Source organism: Musca vetustissima, unplaced genomic scaffold (genome assembly GCF_032173495.1).
Source record: "Musca vetustissima isolate MV318-11 ecotype Yass unplaced genomic scaffold, APGP_CSIRO_Mvet_v1 utg23908, whole genome shotgun sequence".
NCBI lineage: Eukaryota > Metazoa > Arthropoda > Insecta > Diptera > Muscidae > Musca > Musca vetustissima.
The window spans coordinates 163496-188845 of record NW_026879590.1 but is presented as its reverse complement, the minus strand read 5'-3'; the positions used below and the strand labels follow the sequence as shown (position 1 = coordinate 188845).

At 34.3% G+C, this 25350-nt stretch overlaps 3 protein-coding genes across 3 annotated transcripts; 1 reads left to right on the top strand and 2 right to left on the bottom strand.

Annotated features, from left to right (window-relative positions):
- Positions 1 to 262: 262 nt before the first annotated feature.
- Positions 263 to 4829, bottom strand: LOC133324558 (structural maintenance of chromosomes protein 6). Its single transcript, XM_061533399.1, has 15 exons — positions 4716 to 4829; positions 4417 to 4648; positions 4086 to 4359; positions 3898 to 4024; positions 3493 to 3743; positions 3227 to 3430; positions 2616 to 2815; positions 2230 to 2555; positions 1845 to 2167; positions 1553 to 1772; positions 1321 to 1491; positions 895 to 1251; positions 754 to 837; positions 457 to 681; positions 263 to 397 (listed from the first exon to the last, which is right to left on the bottom strand). The coding sequence occupies exons 1-15, from the start codon at positions 4827 to 4829 to the stop codon at positions 263 to 265; spliced, it is 3243 nt and encodes a 1080-aa protein (XP_061389383.1).
- A 2254-nt stretch (positions 4830 to 7083) lies between these two features.
- On the bottom strand, positions 7084 to 8859 carry LOC133324557 (uncharacterized). Its single transcript, XM_061533398.1, has one exon. The coding sequence runs from the start codon at positions 8857 to 8859 to the stop codon at positions 7084 to 7086; it is 1776 nt and encodes a 591-aa protein (XP_061389382.1).
- Positions 8860 to 14286: 5427 nt separating this feature from the next.
- On the top strand, positions 14287 to 23755 carry LOC133324556 (histone deacetylase 6; the record flags this gene model as incomplete). The annotated part of the gene is made up of 10 exons (XM_061533397.1): positions 14287 to 14478; positions 14540 to 14670; positions 17709 to 17892; positions 17964 to 18100; positions 18173 to 18307; positions 18368 to 19068; positions 19140 to 19840; positions 19976 to 20593; positions 20733 to 20820; positions 23340 to 23755. Coding segments are annotated over 10 exons (3303 nt in total), but the record flags the coding sequence as incomplete, so codon positions are not given.
- Positions 23756 to 25350: the final 1595 nt, after the last annotated feature.

The following is a 25350-nucleotide window of genomic DNA, read 5'->3' as shown; positions in this document are numbered from 1 at the left end:
TTGGATGACAAGTACACTATCTTCCTTATATATTTTGTTGTGGAATAAACCGAAAAACATGTCCAAACATGAAAGCCAATATTAAATAATTTGAAGTAAACAAAAGTTAAATATGAATAAAATTATTGCAAATCCAGTTGCATTAAAAAATGGCATTAGGTATCCAGTCTGCTACATCTAATTTCAACCTCGATCTGGTTCGCCAAGCCTGTATAAATATAAAATATTACAATATGTTTTTAAATATTGATGAAGTTATTAATTACCGTAATATTTTTATAAAATCTTCAGACATCAATGCCATATCCTGGGGTGTTAAGAATGAATACTGTCGAAGTGGCCGTTTACGTCCTTCATCAATAAGCAAACGTGTCATATACTCTCGATTAACTTCGTCCTAATAAAAATTGGATCATTGTGAACTGTACAAAACTTTTTTACTAGTTTCTTGCTTACCGTAAACACATCGTACTCATCCAAGAAATAGAATGGATGATCAACACATGACCACAATGATATGAGAAACGCTACAGTACTATATGAACGTTCTCCCCCAGACAAAGATTTTGTGTTGGACACAGCATTTTTATTATGATCTCGAGGAATAACAGATAGTTTCAGAGTTTTCTCTTGGTGATTAACATCTAATGAACCTTCAAAATTACGTAATCTCAAAATCATCTGGAGAAACGAAACAATAAACAACAAATATTACATATAGAACTTCATCCTAAAGTTCCACTATATACTTACACTAAACGCTAATTGCAAAAGCAATGCCATGTGTTCCTTTAGCTTTTTCAAAAAGTCAAAGCGGAATTTTAACGATTTTCTCAGCTAGAATTATATTCATTATGTCAAGTCTATGAAATGCCATCAAATTATAACACTTACTGAATAAATGGAATGTTTTATGTTGTCATATTTGCCTACATTGGCCTCCAATGCCTCCTTTTTAGTCATAATCAGTTGGCGCATAGATTCAGGATCCAAGCTGACCGGCTTACCGTGTTTGAGTTTGGCTTTGATTTTTGATATCTCATCTTGTAGTTGTTCCTCACTTTTGTCGCCTTCTACCCGTTCACCCTTCTCTACAGCCGATTTAATGTAAGCATCTGTTTTCTTAGATAAATCATTCTGATCTCTTTTTAGTTTATTAATAACCTCCTGGATCTCGGACAATTTGACACGATATGTAGAATCGTTACTATTAACACTACGTAGCTTCATTTTCTTGCGATCTACATTCGACTGATGAAATATATATATTTATCGTAGAATGTTAAAGTATGTTGAATGGATATAGATGAAAGGACAAACCTTAAAGGCCTCAATATCATTTTTAATTTCCTGAAGTTCGTTTTCTTTGGTTAGAAGCTCTTCATCGACATGAATTTTTTCATTGTTAACATCGGACAATAGACCACTGGTTTCACTTAGTTTTTGTTCAATATCTCCCAGTCGAGCTTCGTACTCTTCCATTTCCTTTTGCTGTTTTTTTAAACATTAATACCAGTACAATTGTCTTTCGATTTACTTATTTTCGTCTTACCAATAGTAAAATCTCGTTACTATAATCAGCATATTCAATTCTGTCCAGTTCATCTATTCTTTCCATAATATCTCTGCGGGCATTTTCTTGTTTCGCCAAAAGTTCCCGCTTTTCGTGTATGTGCTTTGCATCCTGGGGTATTTCATTGCTCATGTGACTAAGGTCTTTTTCAAAGATTTTTAATTTTTCCTCCAATGCACGCTTTTCACCTTCAAGATCCCTATAAACGAGGAGATATATTCACATATAGAGTATAATTACATAATTACAAATTTAAAGTCGACCAATTTACCGAATACGTTCTTCGATATTAACTTGTATAAAATTGGCTGGTTTTATTTTAGTAGAATACATTCGATAATTTGGTTTAGGGTAATATTCCAGCAAAATATTGCCTTCTTTGAGCACTATAACTCGCAATAGATTTTTGGGCACATGATCATTGTCAGAAGTAATAGCTTCAGCTATTTCCTTACTATTTGTAAGCAAAATAGATTCTATGCGTAAACGATCGATTAGGCAATTCATTACGGTTGCATCAGAACATTTGATTTCTTGCAAAAGCAAACGTGTTCCTTTGGGTGGATTTACACAACCGGCACTAACATCATATACCTGCAAACAAGCATATGCAATCAAAGTCAAATGTTAAATGTAAAAATAACGATATATGTTACCTTATCCGAAAATGTTGTAGTTATAACAATCGGACGGCGAATTTCATATTTTGCGAATATTTTTTCTAGAATTTGCCTATCCTTTGTATTGTTAACAAGAAATGCTCCCAGCAAACCACTGCCGATAGCGTTTTCAACTATATCTCGGAACTGACTGTTTGGTACATCCACATAACTGCCAATTGGTCCTCTCGGTAACTTAGAAAACAGACCTTGGGAATAGGCATTTTGTATGTCCTTTAAAAGTGCGGGCATATGATTTCCATATATTAATATTTTGTTTTTGGCACTTGCTCTAATATTTGCTATCTGCCCATTACGAATACCTAAAAAGATAGAAATTATATGGTGTAATACTAAATTTGAGATTAATTTATACAACTTACGTATTTCGCCTTCACAATCTCTTTGTTGCCGCCTAATTTCACTTACAACTTGTTCCTTCTTTTCTTTGCTCTCCATGTGAAGTTTAAGTTCACGTTTAATATTTTCAATCATTGGATCTACGTGATTTTTACATTGCTGGCGAAGTTTTGTTATTTCGTTCTGATTTTGAGCCCGCAAAGCGTCGACGTCATCTTGATTGCTTAACAAAATAAATGAACATGGATTGTTATTTATATGCATACAATTTTATTAAAAAAGCCTAGAGGAACCATAAAAATAGATAGACGCCATAGGTAGGAGCATGAAACAATATTTCTAAAAATTTCACGCCTAAGGTAGGAGCATGAAAAAATATGTTTAAAAAGTCCACGTCTAAGGTAGAAACATAAAAAATATTTTTAATATTTATATGAAATTATTTTGTGAGATTTTTTTATCTAAACGTTTTTGGGCTAAGGATCTAAAAAAACGATGTCTTAAATGAAACGGAATTAAAACATCAATTATAAAAAAAATCCATTTTGACGTACTTTAAAATAAAAAACAAATGAAAGAAAAATCGATTTTTTTAATTTGGCTATAACCATTTAAATAACTTACTACTACTTACCCTTGAGATTTTTCATTGATGTATTTCTTTATTTCTTCTATTTGGCTCTCTAGCCGAGATTTCTTCTTTTTTAGTATATCTTTAGTGTTTTTCAAATCGGTTGTGCGTTTTTTCAGTTCATCCACTTTATTTTTAATTTCTCTATACTGTCTGTTGACTTTGTCATAATTGCTATTTTTCAAATTTATATCTTCCTCCTCTTTCCTTAAATTAAATGTAAAATATTAAATATGTTTATAACCATATAAAATTTTTAAATAAAATACCTAATCTCTTGACTTAATAATTTATAAACTTCGTCTTTGTTTTGTATTAAATTTTGTAGTTCACGTTCCTTTTCACTGTACTTTAAAAGTTTATCACTTATTTCTTGAAGCTCACATTCGCATTGCTTAACGAATTGCCAAGCAAGCTGAGTTTCCAAATTCTTGAGATTATCCTTTAATTTTTCAAATGATAAAAGTTCATCCAGTTTGCGTTCATGTTCGGCTATGTCCTCTCTTTCTTTTTTCAATTTCTGAAAAAGATATAGATGAGATGATTTTGATTATAAAATCAACTATTTTTGTTTTTCTACTATTGTTTTCTTATAATTTGGAAAATGTTAACAGATTTCGAATGATCAGGCTTCCTTATACCTTATACATGATATGGATTATATGCATACTTACAATCTCATAATTTTTCAATTCTTGTAAATGGTCTTTGTGTAGACGAAGAGAATCATTCAATTTCTCATAAACTATGTCAATCTGCGTAGCCTTAAGGAATAGCTGGTAGTTCTTCGCAGGCTCTAGTCTAAGAATATAAAAACAAAACAATGATTTTAACTTTGTTTAATCGCCTGGGAATAACATACTCCTTTAAGAATTCTCTAGCACTATCCTGGTTCAGCACAAACACTGGATTATCCACTTGAACGTTATGATACATAAGTATTCTGTGCAAATCGTCCACTTTCTTCGTGATGACGTTTCCGGATTCATTTTTTATTACATAGGAGCCAGAAGACATCGAAATTGTCCTCACTATGATTATTTTATTTCCATACACATCGGGTTCGTATGGCTGTGGACCATCATTAGCCAAAACTATTTCAATTTTAGCGGTCGTTTCGCCATTTTTTATGAATGCTGTAAATTTATGAGATATTAATAAAAAATTAATTTTCAAGCTTATATCACAATAACCTTTTGCACTGCGGGATCTGTTGGTGGTTTTTGCACTTCCTCCTAAACCCAAGACCAAAGCGGCAAGTATAGCACTTTTGCCACTGCCATTACTACCCACCAGAAAATTCACCCGTGAATGGAATTCGACTATTAGATTCGAGTGGCACATAAAGTTTGTTAGGTGCATCAACAGGATTTTGCCACATCGCTTATCTTGGATGATACTGGTGTTGGCACGTTGAGATTGTGACTAAAACAATATACAACGGAATAGTATTTGCAACATTCCTCGGCATGCTTCCATTTCTACAACTTACCGAATTATGTTGGGAGCCTGTATATCGGCGCTTATTAGGTACTGCGTTGTTACTTTGGGAATCATTTACGGCTTCACCTGAATTACGCCGTTTCCGAACTAAACTTAAGCTCATGATTTTGTTGTTTTTCTCTCTAAACTAAATTTTATTTTTCATTAATTTAAAAAAAAAACAACAAGCGTCACTGATGAACCAATTCCTTGTGAAATTTCGTGATGCTTCTTTGTGCGCCTGAAACGCTGTGCTTAAATTGGACGAAAAGATAAAAACAATGAATTCAAAGCAAATGGACGAAGAAAAATTCTGTTTACGTATAAGCGCGAAGAACCGTTTTTAAAGAAACTGTGTGTTTAGAAAGATGCATGGGAGAATCGGATAATACTAATTAAATACAACACTGATTTCGTACGGAATAACACACCCATTTTGTAAAGGGCGCCAAAAGCTGTAATTTCTTTTGAAAAGTATGTAAGCGTGGTTTTATATTTATCGGGATCGGGATCGGTGTTGTTGAGAGTTTCTCTCTCTCTCAGTGGTAAATTATGAATTGTGTTGGAAAACATTACCACAGGTAGGAACAAAAAAGTACGAAAAGGTACCTAAAATTCTACTTCAAATGATAATAAATCATAATTATCGAGAAATATTGGCCAATAATTATACCAATTATTTGCATAAATAATATATGTTATAATTTAAGCATAAATTTATTCACGAACAATAAAAAATATACTTTTTGTTTTGGTACGTTTATGTCAATTCGTACCTTTTGTGAACAAAAAGTACGCTTGTTACAAAATTAAAAATAGCGCAACTCTAATTACTCTCTCAAGAGAGAGAAACTCTCAACACCGATCCCGATAAATATAAAACCACGCTAATAATGCATGAAAAAAAAGAACACATGCATCCCGCATAAATAGGAAAACCCAAACTTATATATGTTTATGTCATGTTCTGACGGGCATCCGAACAACGTAGTTCGCTCTCAGAATTACGTACATGAATTAACCCGTTCATACAACACTATTCATAATTCATGTCATCAGAGTTTTTTTTTTCAAACTTTTTGTTTCTTGTTTTAGGGATCTAAATGGAACAAATAATTCTCTTTCTCCTGAATATAGTATGAACCCATATCTATTTACTTTTCATTCATGTTTTCCATTTTTTCTGGAAATGTTGTTGTTTTTAATACATTTTTATATTTTCTCAATTCAAATGTCACATACTGTCACATATAAAAATTTGGAGAATTTTTTGTTTGAGTTGCCCCACATTTGTTTCTTGTTTTGTACGCTAATTAGAACCAAGGGAAAACAAATGCATATACAATTTTTTACTTTTCATTCATCATTTTCAATTTTACTGAAAAAGTTTGAAAATTTTATAAATAATATCATGCTGTCAAAATTAATTTATTTTCGATAAATACTCTTAATTGTTAGGGATGGGACAAATTTCTTGGTTATTCAGAGAGTTATTCGAATTGAACAACGTACAAAAGTCGGAGTTCGCTCAGACAATTTTGTATGGGGAACTAAGTAATTACTTCATAATTCGAATAACGAATAACGTCGAATAACGATTGAGAGAGCGAACAACGCTCGTCTGTACATGGTATAAATGTTTTTAAACAAATAAGACAAAGATAGATAAAAAGGCATGATAGAAATTACATGAAATTAGGTGGTCTTAGATCGAGTCTAGAATTTGATACCAAACAAGGCCTATAAATAAGGTCGCCCAGGGAGACCAGCTGGATACCAACTGCCTCTCAAGTTTGCTGTCAAAATTCATTATTGTAAATTGAGTTCCATTCATTTCCATAACAATAGACTTAAGAAAAACAGCTGACGTTCGCTAACTGGGTGACCTTATTAATAATTTTTGAACCAAAATTACATTAAGGACCCCCATTCTCAGTTTCACAAAATTTTGGTTTTTTTATTTACACTAACAGTACGTTTACATTTATCCGGATTTCGTTAACCCAGTGGGTTTCAATTGTCATTTCCTTTGCATATATGCCAAATAAATCCTCATAAAGTAGGTTAACCCGGTAAAAAGTTCTAATGTACAAGGAGTTTAATTCGTTTGAATTATTTTTCCCTCAAAGTAAAACTCAGTCCACATTAGGATATAACACCGAAAGCGATAGAAATTTTCAAATATTTAATTTAAAACATAAATATTTTATTAAAAATCAAAAAAAAAAAAATTAATAAAAAAATTCTCCTGAATTTAGAAAAGTATAAAGATACAACAATAACTAGAGAAATTCACCGAGACAACTAATTGTATCGCTGTTGTATTACCATTTTAGTTGCTTTTTTTAAATCAATTAAATGTACAATCAAAACACCATTTACGAATTGTTCAACGGTTTATCCCTTAAATATTTATACAGTTGATCAGACTGCAATTGTTTTCTTTGAAATTCAATAAATAATTTTGACCAGCGTTCAAAATTCGCCTTCGTTCTGTCTTCCTTACAAAGTTGCATGAGTGATTGCAGTTCTTCCCTCAAAGCGTTTTCAAATTCTGCAACATGTTGAGCTTCTGGCAAATATTTCTTCACGTTCTGTATTGAAATGATATTACACTTTAGCATAACTAAGTCGTTTAGGAATAGCTTCAAAAATATTACAGCATTATCCACAGTTGGAACATAGAATTTCCAAAATGTTATTGCGTAATCATTTTCGTCTTCTTCCACTTCCTTGTAGCGCAAACACAAACATCCATACCACTGGGAACATGGTAAACGATTGTAATATACTCTGTTATTTAAGATATTTTCCGTAAGGCATGGTAATTTAACAAACCCAAATTTGTCCTGCAAACAACTTTCGAAAATCTCCAAATCATGATGCTGTTGGAAGCTGATTTTTAGATTAATTTCAAATGATGACATGGCTGTGGCTAAGAAGTCTTGGTGTAAAGTATCTTCTTTGAAACTAATTTCAAATTCGAATCGTTGGTTATAGAGAATATTGTGGAAATCCAAAATTCCCAAATATATTTGCAATGGTGTGCTGGTGATTGTTGTTCGACAATCTTTTGATACATCGTAGTGAAGCAGAATTGGACATTGTTTAAGGTCTATAACGTCGCTTATCTTAAACTTCACTACAAGAATGCCAAATGATTCGGGAAGCAGCTGACATTTAAGATTTGAGCTCCAAGTGTCACTCTGCAGTTGCTCATCCTCTGATTGTAGAAACGTTTCAATACTATCTAAATCATAAAATGACATTTTCAGTTGATACAAACGATACTCAACCGATATAGATGTTTCCTCGTTCTGAGACCTGATATCTAACAGAGGCTGTATGTTGTGGATAATCGAAAGGTTCGGTGCTGAACATTGATTTATTAATGGTATACCAATTACTAGATCATTTTGAGAAGTGATTCGTTTCCAGATATCACCACAACGTGTCAGTTTCTGCTTTTCCTCCAATTTCAAACTTCGGACATGTGGTAAACCATAGGCCAATCTATTTTGTAGCCGTTCGAATGATTGCGCCGTTATGCTCTCGTGTAGCTTCAACTCTGACTTGGCACTACGTATGCGATCCAACAACTGTTTTAATTCAAGTCTTTGGTTTTCAAAATCGTTGATTTCTACTTCTTCTTTTTCAAAATTACACTGTAGTACAGATCCATTACCAAAATCCAGCTCCAATAATGAAGAGTACTTGATGGGTCCATGTATGATTCGAAAGCTATGCAGATTTTCGTATTCGCCCATTACTTTGTATCCAGCCATGTTGGTTAAGCGCTGCAGGATTACACATCTATCCCAACATTTTATAATGGCGTATACTTTGAGTACATTCATAGTGTGGAAAACATATTTTCCAATACATATATTGGACGAATTTAAGCCGCTATTCTCATCATATGAGGAACATTTGGGGCCATCATAAGCCAATAATTGATCCTTTACATTTTGTAGGCAGGTGTTCGAAAGATTTATACTAGCCACTAATGTTTTTTGATAAAACTCGAAAAACTTTAAATTTTTCGTAAAAACCCACCATGTTTTTTGTCTCTGAAGATCAACAAAACAATCGACAAACGCCAGGTAATGACACACAAATTCAGGAATTTCACGTTTAATGTTGGCGGGAATCATGATGACGATGATATTGTTTTACGAATTACTCATCAAAAAAGATCTGTAAATATAATTATATTAAAAATTAAAGGTGCGCTCAAATAGATTTTTAATCAATTTGTAAAAGCATAGCGCAAACCATGGTTACAATTATACAAGGTAGGGTCGCTTTTGTCAACAAAATATATCCTACCCTATGGCCAGAATGCCAGAATACCCTATAATGCCAGAATAAAAAAGGAACAATTTGTTCTGTTCATTTCGCTTCTTGGAGAAAGACAATTTATGCAAAAAAAAAAAAAAAAAAACGATCATAATTATCACAGATCATAAACAACGTACTTCCAGGCAATTTGCAATATAATATTCCACGTTGGATTTGCGAAGGCAAGGAACTTATGGCATGACATGACCGATGATCGTCTGGACTATGCCTCACAAAATTCATAAAATAATTGAAAACAATATATGTACATATGTATATAAATATATTCCTACCTATTGGTAAGAATTTTTCCTATTCCAAAGCCCAATTCGTTCAATTCTTTCCAGGTTGGTTGGGGGAGCCTCTTCTGCGCGCTATTTACCTTTACCATGAATGAACCGACCAAATTTAAAAACATTCCAAATTCATGCACGGAGGGAGAAAGTAGAAAATGGGTGATAAATAACAAACTCGAAGCAAAATGACCGCTAACTGTTTTGTTTACGAATGAAGGTAATGCATAACAACGAATCAGCTGAAAAGTTTAAAGTAATCGATACATCATACATCGATAGCACAAGAATATGATTTTCACTGCAAGGTTATTGTGAATTGTTTTTAAGATAAATGTTTTGCTACCATATCAAGTAATTTTTATTGAAATTTCCCTATAATATTAATTTTTATGTTTAAGTTTTCACACGATTAATATAAAATAGAAAACATTTTGACAGCACGGGTGAAATCATCTGTGCTGTCAAAATCACCGTTCAATATGGCAACATCGGCCATCGGTTCATTATCAAAGATGGAAAAACAAAAATTTTACAATTTATGAATTCTCTCTGATATAAAAACAGAAAATTTGTCTAAAAACATAACTTATCAAAAGATTTTCCAAATAAAGATTTCTTATTAAAAAAAGATTTCTTATTATTATCATTGATCGTCGATCAAATGTTATTCATGTCCCTGTGAACTAAAAAGTACAATTTCGGTTTTAATAGTACCTTTACAAAATGACGGTCTTGCCAAACCTGTCATTGGCAAATTTTCCAAACACAATAATGTAGTTGGCGCTTTTTCTATCTGGCTAGGATGCTGTACTTCGTTTTTTTTTTGCAAATCGTGATAAATTAGATTGCAGCTGTAATTTTTAGTTGCATATTGCAATATCGAATAGAAACATGATCAGAACATAGAAGTGCGTGTGTGTAGTTTCTTGTTTAAAAAGCTATAGCTTTTACTAAGAACTTCACAAAACTTTAAAAAAAAGCTTTTGCTGTGTAAAATGAAAGCCATACGACAAACGACTTGATTGTGTTCAGTGTGCTTGTCTATGTTGTTTTAGTGTGTCAGCCTCATGTAAAAGAATTTTCCGGGAGTAAGCAAAAGAATTACCATTAAATATCTTCAGATGAAACAAACGACGGCTGCCTAAAAAACAATTATAAACAAGAAACCTTCAAAAAAGAAAGATAAAACAAATAAACATATGTATATAAAAATTGTGATATCAAATGAAAAGAAAATAATTGTGAATATTGTGTGATACAAATAGTGTGTGTAACTAAATTGAGAAATAACAAAATCAATAATCCAATCTCTATGCTATGCGTTATACATACGCATAAAATATTGTAGTTTGCAAATTTTGTAATTAAATTTCTCAAGCATATACAAAATTAAAAATAAAATCTTTAAACAAAAATCAATCATAACCAGTCAATGTCCAGTGGTTGTTGTTGATGTGTTTTGGGTTGAGAAACGTGCGTGAGTGTTTACAATATTTTCTTTTCTGTAGAATATTTAGTAAGAACAACAAATCACCTGCCATTTTGCCTGCCGCCTCCTGCCAGTCTGTCTAAGAATTTGTCTTAGAAAATTCACGCACAACAACTAAAAAAACAAGAATCCCACAATGGTAAGTAATTGTTGAATGTATGATTGTGTGTGTATGTAATAAAATTAATATGTAAATAGTCATCGTTTTGTCCTATTTCTTGTCGTTTTGATGTCACCAGAATTGTTTTTGTAGTTTGTTATTGTAAATATACCAGTGTTGGTGAACGAGAAAAAAAGAGAAAGAAGGCTTTTTTCTACAGTGGACGTCAAAAGAAAGTTTGCAACTATGAACTATGAACAACTATGAATTACTTTCAATTGTTTTTTTAGGTAACTGATCACATAAAATTTCATATTTACAGCAACAAAGATAGAAGTAACGAATAAACCGAGAATAAAATCATATAATTAACACCGCTACCATGTTAACGAAATATCTATTATAACGACTTATCCAAAAGTTCCGAGAAAAGTTCTGCAATTAATATCGTTTATAACGACATATCGCTTATAACGCCAATTTTTCCGGTCCCTTGATCGTCGTTATAAGCGGTTTCGACTGTACATATACTGTGACCCCCCACGAGCGTCTTCATCAGCTTTTCTTTCCCATTTATTGGACCATGTCCTAGAACCCTAGAACTCTACAAACTTTGCTAAGTTTATATGAGTTGGTTGTATCTAATTTCTCGCAGTTAACATTTGCAGCAATGCCCTCTCTATTTTGGAGCCATATTGACAGACCGACTAGTGGTAGTGATAAACTTATTTAGGATTTCGGGGACAATACGCTCTCGATACGAATTGAGAACTTTGCTGTACCCGGATCTTAGCTGTGCTAAAATTGCCTGGGAAGAAGCCTCTCTCTCACTGTCCGACATAGGATGTTGGAGTAGGACCTTGATGCATCTGTAGCCATACAAGGGCTAAGCAGAATGTTCGCGTTGAGCCAACCGAAAATACAACAACATAAGGAACTGTCTAGTCAACAAAACATTATGTTGCTTGACTGATAGCATCCTGGTCTCTTCGTAGAGGTGATCGACGTTCGTTATCTAGACACAGCCGGTTGCAATTCGGTGTGCATTATTTTTTTTTTGTTTGTCGCTAACGAAAGAAGTCCAGACGATGGCAGCACCAATAAGGATGGAACGACCTATGGCCTTGAATGTCGTTACCAACGTTTCTTTATCCTTACCCCAAGAGGTGCCAGTAAAAAATGCTTAAGAACTTTATTCCTATCTTTCACCTTCTGGTTGACGTATATGGAATGCGAGGAGAAATTAAGGAGGTTATCAAAGACCTCATTTGTCAAGTTCTAAATAGACTTCTCGCGTCTAGGAACTGAAAAGTGACACAGTATACTTTGCAGTGGATTATTTTAGATTACGCTTTCGGAAGAAGTTGATGGTTGAGGCTAATTAGTTGGATATTTTTGCACTTACGTCGTCAATATCCAGTGTTTGGAGATTTTGGGATTACGTTCAAAGCAACTTGAGGTGTACTTTGTGGTCAAAGTATTTGACTTCTAATGAGTGTTCCATAGTGGGCATAGGGAATCAAGCTTTCTTACGTTTCCTAGTGAAGAGTAGAATTTTTGTCTTATTGAGGTTAACCCCAAGATGGAGATTTCAAAGCAACCGGTACCGGAGCCAACCTGCTTTGGGTTAATCTCCGATTATAGCATTAATACGGTATCCGGGATATGTATGAATGCTATTTAAACCTAGCAGAATCTGTGAATGCTATTTAATCATATCTGATAGGTCTGTTGATCTAGGGGTGTACACTTGTCCCGGTCGAACCTGGGTGGGGGAAGTCTGTTCATAATGCTATGTCAAAGGTGTAAAACGCCAATAACAGCCAACCAGGTACTGCATCAACCTCTAAACGACATCCATGCAGTCGTGGAATATGAGAAAGATAGATGTCCTCTACTAATGTGTGTGTGGAAATGGCGTATAATGCTGAAGTTGGTTATGTAAAACTTATTCTTATGGAAGAGAGAAATAGTGCCTCTTTACTATTTGCGATAGTTGTGAAATCAACCTGTACGATTCACCACTGTTGACACCCTTCCATGCTTCAGGTTTAAAAAATAATGTGGGAGACTAACAACAAATCTAGAGCTGATGTTAAATTGTCCACTCCGATGTCATCCACCAATGTGACAGTCGTACTATCGAGACTTCTTCAAGTGGGCTAGTAACAATTTGGATTTTATTCTCGCATACTAGCCTTTTGACTTCATGAGGAAATTATCTAAACCTTGGGCTTTTAAGGATAGTATGACGAAGCATTCATGTTTCATGGGCGAAACCATGGCCTATGCCGGGATGCTTCGACTTTGGGTATACGTCCAGCAAGGCTATATAGAGCCGTGACGATTTTGCGGAAATTCTTCTTCGCTACAAGAATATCTGAGGGGATGGACAGCTCTCTGAAGTTATGATGTTAGTGTGGTTGTTCCTCTTTGGCTATTGTGATGATTTTTGACAATATTTTGCATTGATTTAAAATTATATATCTATTTTATTTGTCCCTAATTATGTGGGAACAACAAAAATTGATATGCAAAGACTATTTTTCTAATTAAATTCAATTTTTAGTCATATATTTATACGCAATACATAAGGGTTTGGGAAATACACTGCTTGGGGAGTACACAAAACCCCGCAAATATTTCTGTATGTCTTTATTTCAAGGATGACTGTTTCTAAAACATAACTGAAAAAAAGTACTTTCCCTTTAGGAAAATATACTAATAGTTAGATTATCTTATCGTCATTTAACTCTCCCAAAACGGTAACAATATAATGACGTCAAAACCCTATACTATATTCAGATATGGCAAAAATAAAAAATAATTCATAGTGCGAAAATTCACCGGTAACTGAAATTAATAAGCATGTATATATATTTACATACGTACATACTCCTCTACAAAAATAAAATACAAAACCAAGAACGCCATAACACCCAAACAAAAGCTTGTCTTGTTGTTTGGCATTTTTTTGTGGCCAAACAAAAGATACCACCAGTAGTGGTTGAGCTCACGTTCATTCACGTTTATGTGGGAGCATGAGAAGTACAAGGTAAACTGAACTGGATTCAAAACATTTTGTTGATGAATGAATCAGTTCAGTGGCGGCTTTTAATCTTAACTGTTGTGCGCTTTTAGCGGCCGACTGCTAACAGCAAACACTAATAAAACTTATAAAGTTACGAAGTAAAGATAACTTTGCAAAGAAACATCGTTTTTTTTCTTTGTTTAACTTTTTTAGATATAAATTTAAAAAACATTATCTAAACGTAAACAACTGCTGCATTGCACTTGAGAAGCAAAAAAATATTATTTTGTTTTGATACATAAATAAAATTTAATTCTCCATTCTTATCAGAGTTCACCAATTGTGACACGACGGGGAGCACAAAAATCTAAAATACAAACGCGAGCAATGGTCAAATCATCAGTTGAGACACGCAAGCCGAATGCAGCACTACAGGAGGCAAAGCGTAAGGCTAAGCTATTGAAAATGCAACAACCCACACAATTGGATGGCACCGTTAAGGATATATTCCAAAATGTAAATATAAATTAAATTAAGTTGTCATTAAATTAATAATTGATCTTTCGCTTCTTTGCAGGCTGTCAATGCGAAATTTTTGAAACAACGTCCAACAGGGCTGGTTTATGATGAATCAATGTCCCAACACCGTTGCCTTTGGGATGACAAACACCCAGAATGCCCAGAACGTTTTATAAGAGTATTGGATCGGTATGTAGTTAAATATATACTTCAAATTCGTATGTATGAGGTTGAAACTAAATTATTTTAGGCTTAAGATATTCCAGGCATTTGAAATCGTTAGTGATATAATCGAGCAAGCGCTTTATGTGATCACCATTCATGAATGTTCATTGAATAAATGTAGATAATATTTATTGCAATATTCAGAGATTCCCGAAGGAAGGGTGGACACTACAGACTGGTGACATCCTGTATGTAGACTTTTTTATTTACAATGTTTATACGTCAGTTTCTTTAACAGGAAAAATTAAAGAGATAAAAGAAGATAAAGAGAATGTCTTGAATATTTCCGTGTTTATACCCGACGCAACTATGTTGTTAGGGTATTATAACTTTGTGTGGCACCAAGAATTTGTAACGCCGTGAAATATTTGTCCTAGACCCAATTTATAGTATACCGAGCGTCATATCTCGACTAGCTCGATCTAGATATATGTGTCCTTCCGTCCGTCCGTCTGTCCATTATAATTTGTAAACACGGTACAGCCCACAGTTATGGACCAATCGCCAAGAAAATGTACATGTGGGAGGAGTTCTGGTTAATGAAGACCCTTATTGTTTTTGTAATTATCGGTTAATGTTTAGGGGATAAAATGGACCAATAACTTTATCAGTTTTTTGGTCGCTCTAGAGACCACAATTAGACCCGAATATTACGAAATTTTACACACAGAAAGGGGTCTGACCATAGAATGAATAAGCATGACTATTTTGTTGAAGATCGGCCAATAATTATTTAGCGATCCAAATCGACCCACTGTTTTGTGTAAAAATTGGTAAAATTTGCATTCTTCTGAAGGACATATACCGGAGTAGTTGACAGGATTTGCAAGAAGAGTGGCTGACCTTTAAATTGATACCAATTGTTATTTGTATGCAACCGGATGATGGAGGTAAACATAAATATTTGTAGACCCCTGCTATAATCATATTGTTTAGTATTAACATTGTCACACTAGAGGGTATAGATAGATGAAAATTGGTGATAGATGAAATTTAGGGAATGAAATGGACCAACGATTTTATTTTTATCTTGTTTTCTAGTCGTTCTAGGCTATTATAGGCTGAACATTACAACACATCACACGGGGAAGGGGATCTGATCAAAAATTTAGATTTACTATTCTTATAAAAATCTGGGGGGTGGTCTGGTCCGGGTGGTGACATACAATACGACATTCAATCGGCTGTTAACAGATTGTTGATAGCGAACGCGATGAAATCCGTGCATCAACTGGCTACAGATGCAAAAAAAGTTTTGCTCCAAAATCCTCCTGCAATTTCGGACAGTGAGAGGCTTCTTCCAAGGCAAACCCGTTCGATTCTGGCACAACTAAGGTCCGGTTACAGCAATGTTCTCACTTGGTATCGAGTGCGCATTGTCCCCGGAATTCTAAATAGGAGTGTCTCCTGCCAGCAAAGGCTTCACGACACACAGCATCTATTCAATTGTCCGTCCGAGCTTACAAGTCTATTGCCTATAGATTTATGGCTAAAGCCCAGAGAATTGGCACAGTTTCTCCGGCTACCCTCTTTCAATCTTTATTAATAATTAATATATTTTCCTTGTTCCGTTTTCTGTCAATATTTTCAGGAAATAACTTTCACCAACAGCCAACCTTTTACAAAAATAACAACTTTTCTGATAATTATCGGTTATCAATATTTGGCGTGTCAAATATCCAACAGGTTTCAGTATAAAAAACATGATTCGGAAAATATGCCAGGGTAAGAAAGAGGAGCTTTTGACCTTCAATCGGTCAATAGAGTGAAAATATCACAAAATATTGCCCAGGGTCGGAATATAAGTCTGCAGAAAGTCCGAGTTCCATGGTAGTTGTGTGGGGTATCATATGGTCGGACCCCGATTATACTACTCCGCTCACTGGTTTATTATTATCTTGATTGCACAAACAGTTTCCGTTTCTGGCTCATTTCGATAACTCAATTTTGATTAACTTAAAAAAGAAAGTCCCAAATGAGTGATAATAAGTGTTATTGCTAAAAGAATGTCATTTGTGAAATTTGAAAAAGAATCATAACTATTTTCCCAAATAACACATTTGATATGCTATGCATATATCGACGCCTCCGAACCATAGTATGCTAAGTCGACTTAGCATGTTTTAAAGTTCTTTACGTTTTTAGATACTACGGTCCTTAATTTAAATTCTCTTAAATTTTGGTAATCATCGGCCAATCCAAACCAAAGTTATAAGCAAAAATTTACTTAGCATGGCACGTACGATATAAGAAACTTCCATGCTTTGAGAGCTTCTACTGAAAAACTCACTTTTCAGACTTAGCATACTATTCTTCGGAGGCGTCGATATGCTAAAATTTCCAGCTGGAAGCTTGACATTGTCAAAGTTGTGTCCGGTCCGTAAATCAAATTATGTCTTAAAGTCATTAGCTGTAACCTCTCTCTGGTAGCTACCTAATTGGTAGCTCTCTTTTAAGCGTTGACTAATGTACTCTGACTCAAAGGTTTAATTTTTCCAAAATCACTGATGTTATTTTTTGATTTCATTTAGAATTTATCATGAATGGTGTACAGTCTAATTCAACAAAACATGATTCGCTTATTTGGATTTAATTAATTTCTACCTATTTCTTCATTCGTTCTTTTTTTATAACTTTTTCCAAGTATGTTCTTTCGTTTTAGTTCTTGTGGTGGGTAATAATTTACATTTAAATCTATGTATGTACGAATTTAGTTCATTAGGATTTTTAATGAGAAATGTACACATATACATATGTGTACACTGTTAGATTTAATGCCTCGTTTCAAATGAATTTTGTCTAACCAGACATTTTATTGCACTTAAAGTAATTTAATAATTTCCATATAAAGCCGCAGCAACAAACATTGTTTGATTGAGTCGCAGCTACACTCTTATGTCTCAGGGCAGGATATATTTTCGAATTTATTACTGATATCATTAAGATATATTAAATATAATCCTGTTCCCTCATCTTTTCTTCTAAATTATATTTATTTGCAGTTGTCGAGAATTAAATTTGGTGGAACGATGCCAGCTTATATCATCGCGACGCGCAACAAAAGATGAGATCATGCTTTTGCACAGTGAGGAACATTACAAACTTTTAGAAAAAACATCCGGTGTACATGACGATGAGAAAATGGAAGATTTCAGTTCACATTATGACTCAGTTTATATACATCCTGTAAGTTTGGCATATTATATAATTGCAATGCATGTTGTTTGTCTATTGAAATCTTTCTTGCTTTTTGCCAGACTACATTTGAATTGTCTCTATTGGCAGCCGGATCAACAATAGATTTAGTAGAAAATGTTGTCAGTGGTCATATTCAAAATGGCATGGCCATAATACGACCACCGGGACATCATGCGATGAAGGCTGAATTTAATGGGTAAGTCCTCCAGAAAACTACTAAATAAAAAGCATTTCTGTATAAAATCATTTTACTTGCTTCTCATTCAAGTTATTGTTTTTTCAATAATGTGGCCATTGCTACACAATACGCCCTCGATATACTGAAAGTAAATAAGATTATGATTATTGATTGGGATGTACATCATGGCCAAGGAACACAAAGATTTTTCTATCACGACCCAAGGTGAGTTGTTTTTCGCAAAGTAAACAATCAAAACATTTTTGGAATTATTTGTTTTTTCAGAGTTCTATATTTTTCAATTCACCGTTTTGAACACGGCACCTTCTGGCCAAATCTAAAGGAATCAGATTATGATGCCATTGGCTATGGCCCCGGTTTGGGTTATAACTTTAATTTACCCCTCAACAAAACGGGCATGACAAATGGCGATTACTTGGCCATATTCCAACAGATCTTAATACCGGTGGCCTGTGAATTTCAGCCAGAAATAATTATTGTGTCTGCTGGTTATGATGCCGCCTTGGGTTGTCCTGAGGGCGAAATGGAAGTAACACCAGCCTTTTATAGCCACCTTATAAATCCTCTTCTGAAGTTGGCCAATTCTCGTTTGGCTGTTGTTTTAGAGGGTGGCTATTGTTTGGATTCACTGGCCGAAGGTGCAGCTTTAACATTGAGAGCCCTTTTAGGTGAACCATGTCCTGCCTTAGTAGAGAAACTAGAACCACCTTGTGCCTCCATTCAAGAGTCAATTCTTAACTGCATTTTTGCCCATCGTTCGTATTGGAAGTGTTTGCAAGCTCAAGGCACCTATACAATGGAAGATATAAATAATGTCAATCCACAAAATAATTTACACAAAGTTAGTCGTGTATTTATTGGGGGACCACCATTGCCAGAACGCTTCCCTACCAGAGGTACTGGTCCGGTAATACCATTAGATGTGATTGAACGTAATGCACAACGATTGAAAAGACTAAAAGCGGGTATGTGGTGGAAATATTTTCTTCAAAGTAAATGTTTTTTTTAATATATTCCCAATCTCTTTCTTTTCTAGAAACAAAATTATTTTCACCCAAGATTCGTGTCTGTTATGTCTACGACGAACTTATGTTACAGCATTCCAACACCTATGAAGAAGGACACCCCGAACAACCGGCACGTATACAAAAAATCTATGAAATGCATCAAGACTATAAGTTATTAGATCGCATGCAAAAACTACCCTCCCGCTCGGCGACAACAGACGAAATTTGTTTGGCTCATACCAGATCCCATTTGAATTCCATAAGACGTATCGGTGAAAAAGATGAATTGCAGAATATGGGTGCCAAATTCAATTCCGTTTACTTCCATCCAAAAACTTTTGAATGTGCCACACTAGCTGCCGGCTCTGTGTTGCAAGTTGTGGATAAAGTGGTGACGGGAGAGGCACGTAGTGGCGTTTGCATTGTCAGGCCTCCGGGTCATCATGCCGAATCCGATGTACCACATGGCTTTTGTATTTTTAATAATGTGGCTATTGCGGCTCAGTATGCCATCCGTGATCATGGGCTGAAAAGAGTTCTTATTGTTGATTGGGATGTTCATCATGGTAATGGTACCCAGCACATATTCGAGGGCAATCCACAAGTTTTATATATAAGTATACATCGTTATGACAATGCCTCATTCTTCCCCAAGAGTAAAGATGGTGACTATGATTGCGTGGGCAAAGGTGCTGGTGTGGGATTTAATGTAAACATTCCATGGAATAAGGTTTGTATTTTGAAGTATTCGTCGTATTTGAGATACCATTTGTATTTTGGTTTTAATTAATATAGTCCGACTTGATCCCAGTAATCCCACTAATAAGTAATATATTTTTCCCCTTTCTCTTTTTGCCACTTACAGAAAGGCATGGGCGATTTGGAATACATAATGGCCTTCCAGCATATAATAATGCCCATCGCATATGAGTTTGACCCACAATTAGTTTTAGTATCGGCCGGCTTTGATGCTGCTATTGGAGATCCACTTGGTGGTTGCAAAGTAACACCTGAAGCTTATGGTCTCTTTACACACTGGCTCTCGGCTCTGGCCAATGGTCGCATAATAGTCTGCCTAGAGGGTGGTTATAATGTCAATTCAATTTCCTATGCTATGACTATGTGCACCAAGTCATTGCTAGGTGATCCCATACCATCAGTGCAATTAAACGGCAGTTCTGCGCGTCCACCCACGGTTGCCTACTTGAGCTGCATGGAAACACTACAGAACTGCATTAGTGTCCAAGAGCGTTATTGGAAAAGTTTAGCCTTTGGCAAACGGTTACCCCTGGTGTCGGGCGAGAACAACAATGAGGATTTTCTTTCTGTTACTTTACAAAATTTAGATATTACAAGGGATGATGTACAGGGTGCTGCTGGTGGTTCCGGCGACGCCCAATCGAATATATCTTTAGAGGCAAGTGGCAGTAAACCGAAGGTAAAAGTCAAAACTCTAACCGAATTTCTCACAGAGCACATGCAGGTAATTAACGTCTAACGTCTATGCCAAATTCAAAATTGATTGTCTAATCACAACATAACATTTGTCTGTTTCATTTCTTAAAATGCATCACGTCCAAATACTTGGAAATATAATACAAATGCGCGCGACATTCAAATAGGCATTTGAAAATAATGAAATGTTTGCTGTTGTGCCTTTAAAGAATTGTCCTCATTTATCACAGCTGCATCCAGAGGATGCGCCAAAATGTAAGCGAAAGAATATAAGTATTTTTTTAATTTAGTTTTGTGTTTTTGGTTCATTCAATGATATACGTTTACGTTTCATTAGAAAATCATTATTTCATGTCCACGCATTGTAGTTTTATCAATACTCTTTCATAAAATATTTTTTTATTTTCAATATTTATTAAATTCGCTGGTGTCCAACAAATGAAAAATAAGTCATAACCTTGTGACAATTTATTCATAGTTGAAGCCGAATACGAATCCATCGCCATTTTTGGATTAAATAGATGACAATTTCCTGTCACACGAAAATATAAATCTAACATATGAAAATTATTTATTAGATCTTAGATCGCCGTTAAAAAATCTAACATTTTCTTCAAACTAAGATTTGAAGACAAAATGGTCAACGCATACAATCCAACAATATTGTCACTGCACTTAGATAATTATGCGTGCGGTAGTTATATCATTAAATATATTAATAAGTCAAATCGTGGAGTAACCAGAATACTTCGAGAGACATCTCTGACAAGAAGATTTAACGGAGAGCACTGACAAGGAATTTATTCTAATTAAGAGGAATCTCAGTGTCACTGCACCCAGATCCTTATGCGTGCTGTAGTTATATCATTAACTTTATTAATCATGGAATATCCAGAATACTTCGAAAGAGATCTTTGACAAGGAGAGATCTCTGACAAGAAGATTTAACGGATAGCATTTAATTTCTGCAACCGGTTTATCGGACGGGAGACTTGATCACTGACAAGGAATTTATTCTAATTAAAAGGAATCTCAAATTCTTTCGGAAGTCCTCTCGGAACTATTCGAATAGACATTGCGAGTGACTTCTTAATAGATAGAATTCATACGTCACGTGCGAAGTCAACCTCAGTAGCTTTTCCAAAGGAGGAGAAGACTGTGTGTCCAGTTCTTAACAAAAGTAATCGGTTTGAATATATATATGCCCGATTTTATGGCCCGTTTCCATGGTAATCAGCGTGTTCAAAGTAGTCTAATGAAATTGTTTTAGAACAAACGGTTTTCTTTGTTGCAAAAATAAATTTATGTTAAGAAAATAATCATATCAGAGGAAGCCTGGTAGCGGGTGGACTTTAAAAACTGCTTTCATATGATATTGGCCCATAACATGGGGACTGCTTCAATGTGAATGCTATTCATGCCTACTTCATATGATTTAGGCGTTCAATCTTGTTCCAACGGAACCTCTCTCTACATACGTTGTATGTAGAAGAGAAACAAAATGAGAAGACTTTAAGGGTGTCTCATTTTTGGACTAAGACGTTGTATTAGATGCGTTTTTTACAAACGATACGAAGATTCTGGGTTCCCTACAATTCCAGCGCAGAGTAAACTTTTCGGGGTGCCTGTGCCATATTGGAAAAAAAAAATATTTTATTTAATTCCTTTGTAATTTAAGTGGTCAGTTTAAAGTTCATTACAAATATTTCAACTTAATTCATAGCTACTAGAGTTATATATGGACACTTCCGCAGTCACTTACAAGACTTTTGGAGGCAAAATCAAACTTTAAATGTTAAATAAATCAAACACAAATACATGTTTTACTATCCACCCTCAATACTTTTTGTGCCACTTTAGGAGTACTATCAGTGAATTTAAGAGCCTCTGGTTTTTATCTTTTGAGATAAAAGCCACTAAAGAGCGGTCACTCACGCGACTTCAAATATACATGACTTTAGAAATCATTGCTAATAATGGGAAACTCTGCGAATTGCGAGAACATTTTGAACTTTAAATATACTTTACATTAATAAGAGATATCAAGCATTAATATTGCACTTTCAAAATTTGGCCTATCCTTAATTTGCAAAGGATTTTTCTTGGTCACTCAGGCGACGTAGCTTACGCGACTTTTTTAAGTTTGCAGTTTTTATTTCTGCAGTGTCTGCATTTATAGCCTTTAAATTCGTATTTATGCAAAGAACAAGAATAAAAAATTATACTTTTTGACGTTATTTATTCCACGTATTTAAGCACAATAAAAAAAATACCTCGGCTTTGGTTTACCTTTTGCCGGAAATTTCCATATGCATAATATGTAGTATTTGAGTTGACAATTCTTGGTCGGAAATTTCCTCCAAGTCAATCCGGTGCATAGAATCGACTGCCATGGAAATAACGTTTCTTCAGATTTTATTATTGTTTGCTTATATTTATTTTCAAAGCTTTTCATCACATTCAGGAGTAAAAATAAGATGTAGATTTTGGTTCTACATATCCAAATATAGCTAAGGGGATAGTCTTTAATTCCATTAAACTTAATTATTGTTATAAAATATTTGTTTTCATAATTTATATTTTATATTTTCATTGTTGTAATTGAAGGCATTTATATACTTTTTTGCAATCATTACATTTGCGAATTTTTTATTTTCTGTGCTCTGTAATTGTACTTTTATAATAATTTGTACCTTTATATATATTCAAAAGAAATAATTGTTAATGTGATTCTATCGTGTCTCTTTCTCTCTCCCTCGCCCTCCAAAACATAGCAATAAATACAAATCAACCATGCAATGAATGTTCCTCGGTGGCTGAAAACTGGATGTGTCTCAGTTGCCACCAAGTGTTGTGCGGCCGTTATGTTATGGAACATATGATGTTCCACAATATCGAAACATCCCATCCGATGGCTTTGAGCTTTAGTGATTTATCCGTTTGGTGTTATCCCTGCGAATCGTATATTGACAATAGAAAATTGCATGTCTACAAAAATCTAGCACATTTACACAAATTTGGCGAAGAAATGCAATGGGCGTATGACGAAGATGGCCAGCAACAACATAACAGACGCAACAACGATGACAGTGACGACGATGATGATGACGACGACAGCAGTAGTTGTAGTCGACCATTTGGCTCACAACAAAACTATTACCTGCAGTTGAATGTGGATTCGAATAACTGACATTTGCTCACTGCACTGGTGGAGACAGTGCAGCATCATTTGTGTTTGCTGTTTCCTTCGTTGCGTCCAGTTTTTCAATTCCTTTTGCATTACATTTGCCCCCTGGTACAACGCCTGTGTACACATATATTGCATTATTTTATGGCAAATTGATTAGCTATCATTTATTTTACTATTGAATTGATTCTGACCACGTTACTACTCTATCTGTGTGTGCCCTTGCTGGGTAGTTAGTCTCTTTACACAAACAATAAATATCCCATTTACAAAACAAACAAAAAACTAGCACACTTATACTAAACTTTAAGAATTGTTATATCATTTACATTATTACCAAATCTGTTTCTGTTAATCTTTATATTATCTAATATATCTGAAATTTTACACAAATACTATTCTATTATCCCATTAGAATGATATTTATTTAACTTTATTTTCTTTTTATGCGATAAATTGTTTGTTATTAAACAAAATCACAAAATAATGTTGACTTTTTTCTCTAATGTTTATAATGCAAAAAAAAAAAAAAAAAAAAAAAAACATAGATATACATATACATTAACTAATTTAATACAATAATAATAATAAATATCATAATTGTAGTTTAGATCGATTGTAAATTAATTACAAATTAGCATTAACACATACAAACATACATACCCATAGACATCCTCATCGATATGACCATAATAAGCATAATCACAACTGCAACCATTGTAACAAAATAAGAATGCTGTTAATTTTAAGTTTCATTTTTTAGAAGAACAAAAACACACATACAATTTTTAGACTTAGTTTTGTTATTGCAAAACAAAAAAATAAAAAACAACAACAAATCGGAAATAAATTTTACGGACAAAAATATACTAACTATGGTGTATTCTATAATAATAATCAAGTGTTTTATATTTATTTCGATGTGGGTTTGAGAAGGGTGGATGTAGAGCTTCTACTGAAGAAAATATAAATAGACTAGCAAAATGGCCGCTACTTCGTATGCGGAAAGGGAATACAAAAAACCAGCAAGGAAAGTTCAAAAGTCGGATGGGACCGACTATATGATACCCTTCACCATTTTGGGTACCAATCTGAAATTAATGAAAAATTGAATGCCAATCAACGAGCAACTTATGTAAAAGATCAACATATAAATGGACGTATTTGAGCAACCGTGGCATCCACCATTTGCTATGCTGCAACACAGTGTGCTATCCAAAATTTATCTCGACACAAAGTCCAATAAAAACCTTGACATGCATCAATCTAGACCTAATTCAGTACTCTGTGCAAAAGATTTGGACAAACATCGATCGTATAGTGCACCATTTACATAAAATCGGAGGAAACTATATATGGGAGCTATATCTAAATCAGAACATATTTCAACAAAACTTCGCATAAACAAATTTGGACCTAATTCAGTACGCTGTGCAAAATGTTGTGCCAATTAGCCTAAATTTTACTTTTTGGTGCTTCATTACATAAAATCGGACGACACTATATATGGGAGCTATATCTAAATCAGAGCCGATTTCAATCTTGGCATGTATCAATTTAGACCTGATTCAATACTCTGTGCAAAATTTTGTCTCAAT

Excerpts from the sequence above, each read along its gene's own strand:
- LOC133324558 (XM_061533399.1), bottom strand. The coding sequence starts at position 4,829 with ATGAGCTTAAGTTTAGTTCGGAAACGGCGTAATTCAGGTGAAGCCGTA. Across the intron at positions 3,744-3,897 it reads AATTGAAAAATTATGAGATT|AAATTGAAAAAAGAAAGAGA; the intron begins GTAAGTATGCAT and ends TATCTTTTTCAG. Across the intron at positions 1,492-1,552 it reads GTAACGAGATTTTACTATTG|CAAAAGGAAATGGAAGAGTA; the intron begins GTAAGACGAAAA and ends TTAAAAAAACAG.
- LOC133324557 (XM_061533398.1), bottom strand. The coding sequence starts at position 8,859 with ATGATTCCCGCCAACATTAAACGTGAAATTCCTGAATTTGTGTGTCAT.